Raw genomic sequence first — 7,606 nt, 5'->3', positions numbered from 1 at the left:
CTTGCTTGTACTATCCCAGCTTGCTTGTACTATGAATGGGTGTGGAATCCGAAGGATTGTCTATCTCGGTAGTTGTCGGAGGTTCTGACAGTACCTTGTGTTTTGCTGAGGTTTGCGGTTCCTGGTTTGGTAGCAGCAGTTTCTGGTGGTTTGCTGCAGTGATGTTTGTGTTGAGTGGGTATAGTTGTTGGTTGTTTGTTCTGCTGCTGTGGGGTTTCGGTTCGATGTTGGTTTCCAACGAGAGTCTGCTGTTATAACCACTGCTGGCCGACTGATTGTTGGGTGTTTTTTGCATTTGGTAGGAGCCCTGTGTGTTGGTGGTTTTAGTTGTTATAGTAGCAGTGTTGTGCTGGTTTTCTTTGTTGTTCTATTTCCGTACTTTTGGATCCCCTGTAATTGTTCTGTTTTAGCGTTCTTTGGTGCTTCTTATACCCATGCCCGGTCCTGAGGGGGTGCAAACAGCTCAACAGAGCTGGGCCTCCCTCAGCCATGGGCCTCAATTTTTTTTTAATATCCACTAGTACTACTGCCCTCCAATTTTTTTTAATACCCCCAATCATTTTCTGTCATCTTGTTTTAGCCTTTTAGGCCTATTAGAATTAGGTCCTCTTGCTTTTGGTGTTAGGTGGGGGTTCCTCATGTATACGGTAGTCATTTTCACCTTTGGGTGTACCTCATATATACGACACCTTATATTTATCTTTTAAAAAATATAAATAGAACATTGCTCTTTTAAAAAAGTACGTTTTGATTTTATCACTGACCTCTTTTCATTCCCAGAGCCGAGCCTCCGAATTCTTAGGGACGGCCCTGCTTATACCAAGTTCTCCTTAATAAATTTAGCTGATTCAAAAAAAAAAATTACGATAATTGTTTCTATCGTTCAGTTCCGATTTGTAGGGATCTGAATTCACTGTTGTAATGTTTTCAGGCGGATCTGCTTTTGGATCATATTCTAATTTAAGTTGCTCGTGAGTTTACCTCAGTTGTTAAGGACAATGATATAGGTTTGAGGTTCGAACCTGGACACCAAAAAAATATTCTAATTTAAGCCTAGACATTTCAGATTCTAAAATTGGTTTTACATCATAAAATCTCAGATTTTTGGTATTTTAATTTTGTTAACCAAACACGTCTTGTATTCAATATTTAATAATAAACAAGATAAGACTCTTATTTCGCCTTGACTTTTATAAAAAATGTTGATTAAAAAATATTGTTTTACCGGATCAAAACAAGAACTGGTCTTATTTTTTTGACAATAACACACCCTGATTTACGATGATCATGTTGTATATATACATACCTTCGCACTAAAGCTAATATACACTAACTATTTTTGTCATATATACCGCTGATCATAAGTAAAAAGGCTTGAAAAATGTATTATTATCCAACCGTTCTAGTTTTGTTTGTTGCAAGCATCACTCTTACCAATATTGCAGGAAACCCAAAGGCAAAGGAACAAATACATGCGCAACCCAATTGTCTGATCAGTTACTATCCACCAACAGCTGATCCAGAAATACTTGTTGGTCTCAATTACAGTCCAATCAGTGGATCCAATCAACAGAGACCTAGACACAGAAAACTAATTAAGATGTACAGTAAATTGTACTACCCATCACCTCCCCCTATTAAGACACCAGGAATACCACACTTACCGCCTAGCGAGCCAGCTCGACCACCTCCCTAATTAAGATAGTAATATATTAGACTCAATCCTGCGATTTACGCAGCAACACAACAGATAGTAATATATTATACTCAAATAATTTTTATGGTTTTCTCGCCGCCAAGGTTTACTTTGTTGCAGGCTTCATGGCCCGGTTTGTATGTGTGCTGGATATTTGTTCTTTATTATTGTATGGTTTAGCCATCCTTCTGTATATTCTTTATTCTCGTTTGAACCACGAAATATTTTAAACTCGTTATTTTATCTTTATGTTTAAATATTCTGTATATATTTGAATTTAAATGTATATTTGGGTGTTTGTTTAATCTAGACTCCTTGTCATCTCTATCATTTTTATTTGTGTAAAAGATGTTATTACATTAGAATTAAATGGGAAATGAAACTAACCTAAAATCTGCAGCAAACACTTTAATCACATCTTAAGGTGCTTGAGGATATGTCGATAATCTCATACTATGAGCATATCCCATGCTTGCAAGATTATCAGCACATCTATTCGTTTCTCGATACACATGAGTAATTAACATTCCAACCTTGAAAAATTAAGTGTCTTATCCACTTCAACAATCTCATTCCACTCGTACTGCCATACTTTCCATTTATCATGAATATAAAAAGAAAATAACCTCACCTAACTCTTACTGCCATCCTCTCCATTTATCACGAATAGCAATTAAGATTTTTGAGTTAAATAAATTTCGAATCGTATTTTGTTTCTAATCCCTCTAAATTTTTTCTTCAAACAATCGTCCTTCAAATGTTTTCATCAGCATTTTTTATCCAACTTTTAAGGCAATTCATTAGTATACTTTAAAATTTTGAATTAGTTTTTTCGCAGTTATGCCAAGTACATCGTACAAATCTCTCTTGCAAAATAATATAGATTTTTAACAAAGGATAATTTGAATATGAATTTTAAAGTTTCCGGTGTAACATTCCGATTTTAATATTAGTTTATTAGTATTATTATTATATATTATTATTATATATTATTATTATTATTATTATTATTATTATTATTATTATTATTAATTATTAGTTTGTTTGATGTTATTAATTTAATTATTCACAATTATTGAGTTATATGTAATGAGGAAGTGGATGAGTTAGTTTGTTGGTTAAAAAAAAAATGGGAGAAAAATAATGTTTTGCAAGAAAATGGCATTTTGTAGAAGAATAATGGAGTAGGGTGCAAACAGTAGTGTGTAACACCCTAAACCCTATATGCAATAATCATGCAATTAATCGAATAAATCAAATAGTTTAGATGTTACGTCTATATTTTTCCAAAACATGCATAATCTAATCTTCATAAAAATTCGCAATGGAAGACAATCATCATATATAATATCTCATCAACATGCAACAATCCTCAAAATACATGAGTAATACATCTTAACGTAATATCTCACGCTTCAAATACATAACCATAATCTCATCAAATAAATCCAACAACGGGTAAATGAAAATATAACATTAATGTCTGACACCCTAATCAGAGCCTAACTAGACTTGAGCAAAAGAGAAAAGAGGTACCTCCGCGCTATCATCAAGCAACTCACTAGCAAAGCAAACTCAATCATGCAAGCTGTCTACCCATTCATACAAATAGGCAGGCGGTCAACCAAGCGACCACTAGGGGTTAGATAATATTCCACATAATAAATATAATCAAATAAAAGCATTCAAGGATTTCAGATAAATACACATGTACATATTCAACATTCCTAGAATACTAACTCCACATGAATATTATCACACTCCTATCATTGTACAACAAGTTATATATGCAAGTCCACAATTTCACATAATCACAACATTCACCAAATTTCACCAATGCACATGTTCATCAAGTCATATTTTCAAGTATGACACATTTCAGTAACTTCAAGTGCAAGCAATGTTCTAGACACTTCTACATGCATGTGGTACCAATTGTGATTCCGGAGATAATTTTACCATATGAATCCACTAACGTAACTTCTCTCCAATTACATTATTCACCAAATAACGTAGCTTCTCTCCGACTACGTTCTTCACCAAAATACTCGACATGACTAGGAATGCATGAATTTCAAGTAAAGACTCGACAATGCAAAAATCACCAATTCTATATTATACAATTCACTCCATCATATAATATCTTCACCAAAATTCATCATTGCATTATCAAGCATTTACATCCATACAATTCAACAAATCATAGTCAATAAAGAGTCATCAACATATTCATCATCAACAATTATCACCACAAGGAAACAACAATTGTTTCACAAAACACAAATCGTATAAAAGACAAACAATTCACCACATCATGATAACCAACATATTATATGTCATTCAGTCATTGATTCCTTCATATGTCACCATGTTATCATGTATACAAAGCCATTTGCAAGTTATCCAATCATAAAACCTCAATTTAACAAAGTTCGTCTATTTTCACGAAAATCACCGATTTTGATATTTTCACACAATTCATCATATCTTATGCATATTAGACATCAATTCAATCATAATCTATCATATTATCATGAACATAAGTCACATGCATGCTAACAAGTCTTATTTAAAAATTTGACCGAAGTTCGTCTTTAAAATCCAAAGTTTTGTCTGTTTTTCTCCTTTTTACCAAAACCAAGTCCCATACCCTTATATTCCTTTATCAAACCTACATACTTCATCTACAACCATTATCACATTAGACATGTCATAACATCATCATTTCTCTTAAGAAAAATCATTATCCGATTATTTCAAAATGAAGTTTGTCTCCATTTGAACAAAACCAAATGGTGGCGCAATGTTCTACGTGAATCCACGTTGGAAGGACATCATACCAAAGTCGTACAATTTGGACCTCAATATGGTTCTATAGCAATTATTTTATTCAAAACAGAAAATTAACATCATTAGAAGATCGCCTAGGAACCACCCATGCCCACCCCCAAGAAACCAAAACAACGTGCGAGGAAAATCTTGCACAGTGCAGGGCGCCAGACAGTGGATGTCCAAGTGATGACTCTCTGTAACTGGGTGCCTAGCGCTCCAGTACAGGCACCACCACTGCAAAAGTGGATTTTTGGTGTGTTTTGGCCTCATGTGTTCATCCAATTTTCCCCAAAAGTGCTTATTTTGATCCCCTAATCATCCATAGAGTTTAAAAAACTTATCCCAAAGCTCAAACATATCAATTAAGCTTCACCTTGCTCTGGAGTTTTACTTTCAGGCTCCTTGTCATCAAATTTTACGTGCATTGATTCTTCAACACATGCTATTTCTGAATTATACACTCTGTATGCCTTTGACCTTTCAGAGTAACCTAAAAAGATTCCTCTTTGGGCCTTGGCATCAAATTTCTTTAGGTAGACTTTGTTATTTAGAATGTAACAGGTACATCCAAATTGATGAAAGTAAGAGATATTGGGTCTTCTTCCCTTGAAGAGTTCCTATGTTGTTTTCTCCAAGATAGGTCTGATATAGATTCTATTTTGGACATAACATGTTGTATTCACTGCTTTTGCCCAGAAATGCTCAGCCAAATTGTTTTCATGAATCATGATTCTAGCCATTTCTTGTAATGTTCTATTCTTTCTCTCTACAACCCCATTTTGCTGTGGAGTTCTAGGAGAAGAGAATTCATGGATAATTCCAAGTTTTTCACAAAAAGCTTCAAATGGCTCATTTTCAAATTCTCTATTGTCGCGTCATTTTTCGGAGGTCAAGCTATTTGATTAGCTTTGACTCACTATTTTTTTTTATGACTGAACATTTAATTTTTTAAGAAAAGTGGGGAAAAGTTCAAACTACCCCATATTGAAGAGATTTAGGGTTCGGGGGTGTTGGGTATTTGTGTTGGCTGCATTATTGCTAAAACAAATATCCTTGCTCTGTAAGTTGGAACCAATGTTCCAGCATGTGGTTAGGCGACTCTGTAAGATGTTGGATACAATATTCCAACATCCTGGCACGGTTCAGTGTGCCTGGGTCCATGCCTATTCTGTACGCGCGTATTTTATAGTTTAAGGAAACATATTTCCTTTACTTACTGACCAAGTAACGCGCGTATCTTATAAGAATCAGCTGTGGAATATTTCTAAAATAGATATTTTATTTTAGGAAATATTTGTTTTTATTTGGAACGTTCCTAAAAAGGTTTCGACATATTAGGACTTTCCAGATTTGTTTCTGATTCTGTTTTGCAGGTTTGCTGAACCGATGTACAAAATTTATTGAAGCCCAATGAATTATTTAGCCCAAGCTGCTTCAGTATAAAAGGAAGACTTCAAGACCTAATTGATTATTCAAGCCGTCATTCTAAAAAGTTTAGATTTTTAAGGTTTGAGTCTTCATGTATTCTGTTCTTGTATCGTTTGTGATGCAAGTCTAGAATCTTTACTGTGTACCTTTCTTGTGTTGGTTTAGATACTTGTTTAGGACTGAGTTTGTGAGTATTGATACTCTTGTGCATCAAACCGAAGTTGTGAAACAAGGTTTGGTTGTTTGTGTTGGAAGGTAACTTCTATTCTGTTTGTGTTGAGGTCTGATAGGTCACTGGGGAAGTGACTGACCATTAGGATAGTGAGATGGGATATCAGGACTAGGAGTTCCTAGGTTGAAGTTTATACGGGTAGGTCCTACGTCATATAGTGTAAACGAGGAGTTTGTTGAGAGCTATTGAATAAGGACTACACTAGTGGATTTCCTTCCTGGCTTGGTAGCCCCAGATGTAAGCGTGTTGTGCTGAACTGGGTCAACAAACTCGCTGTGTTCTTTTCTTTTCTGTCCTTTACTTTCTTGTTTTTATTTCTGTTTTATCGTTCGATGTTGAAACATTAACCGGAACATTGCAAACGTTTAAACATCTGACATAATTTTTAAAAACAAGTGCGCTAGAATTTCAATTGGCATCAGAGCAGGCACCCTGCCTGTTTTAGGGTGAGCTCCAGGCAGTTCTATTCTAGCATCATGGACAAGGAAGGTGGATTTGTTAACAGGCCCCCTCTGTTGGATGGCTCAAACTATGACTACTGGAAATCATGCATGAGTGCCTTCCTCAAATCTATTGACAACAAAACATGGAAGGCAGTTCTGAGAGGTTGGGAACATCCTGTGCAACTTGATGCTGATTGCAACAGGACTGAAGTGCTGAAAGCAGAAGAAGAATGGAGTGCTAATGAAGATGAATTCGCTCTTGGAAACTCAAAGGCGTTGAATGCTCTGTTCAATGGTGTAGACAAGAATATGTTCAGGCTGATCAAGCAATGCACTGTGGCTAAAGATGCTTGTGAGATTCTCAAAACTGCACATGAAGGCACAACTAAGGTAAAAAGTTCTAAAATCCAAATTCTTACTACTAAATTTGAGAATCTGAAAATGTTAGAAGATGAGAGCATTCATGACTACCACTTGAACATTCTAGATATTGCAAATTCTTTTGAGTCCCTTGGAGAAAAGGTCTCTGATGAAAAACTTGTAAGGAAAATTCTCAGATCTCTACCTAAGAGGTTTGACATGAAAGTTACAACTATTGAAGAGGCTCAGGATATTTCAAGCCTGAAGGTTGATGAATTGATTGGGTCCTTGCAAAATTTTGAAATATCTGTCAACAGCAAAACTGATAAGAAAGGCAAGGGGATTGTTTTTTCTTCGTGTATAGAACCTGATGAGTCACAAGGAAATCTGGAAGATGATGAAGACATGGGAGAATCTCTAGCACTTCTTGGAAGACAATTCAAGAAAATCTTCAGAAGACTTGACAGAAGATCCAGACCAAATGGTCAGAACATCAGACCCAACATCAACAATCAACCTAGTAAAGAGAAGCTGACAAGACTAGATGAATTGGACTCTCACTACAAAGGAGTACAATGTCATGAATGTGAAGGATATGGTCACATCAGGACATAA

General features: G+C 35.4%; 1 protein-coding gene across 1 annotated transcript; it reads left to right on the top strand.

The window, feature by feature from the left end:
* Positions 1–6,664: 6,664 nt before the first annotated feature.
* On the top strand, positions 6,665–7,606 carry LOC146946582 (uncharacterized). The gene has a single exon (XM_085748260.1). It carries the CDS (start codon positions 6,665–6,667, stop codon positions 7,604–7,606), a length of 942 nt encoding a protein of 313 aa, XP_085604386.1.

This window comes from Medicago sativa, chromosome 2 (assembly GCF_051527215.1).
Source record: "Medicago sativa cultivar Bolivia chromosome 2, Bolivia_mono, whole genome shotgun sequence".
Taxonomy (NCBI): Eukaryota; Viridiplantae; Streptophyta; class Magnoliopsida; order Fabales; family Fabaceae; genus Medicago; species Medicago sativa.
Note: the sequence above shows the minus strand (reverse complement) of the source record. Positions and strands in the feature narration are given on the sequence as shown.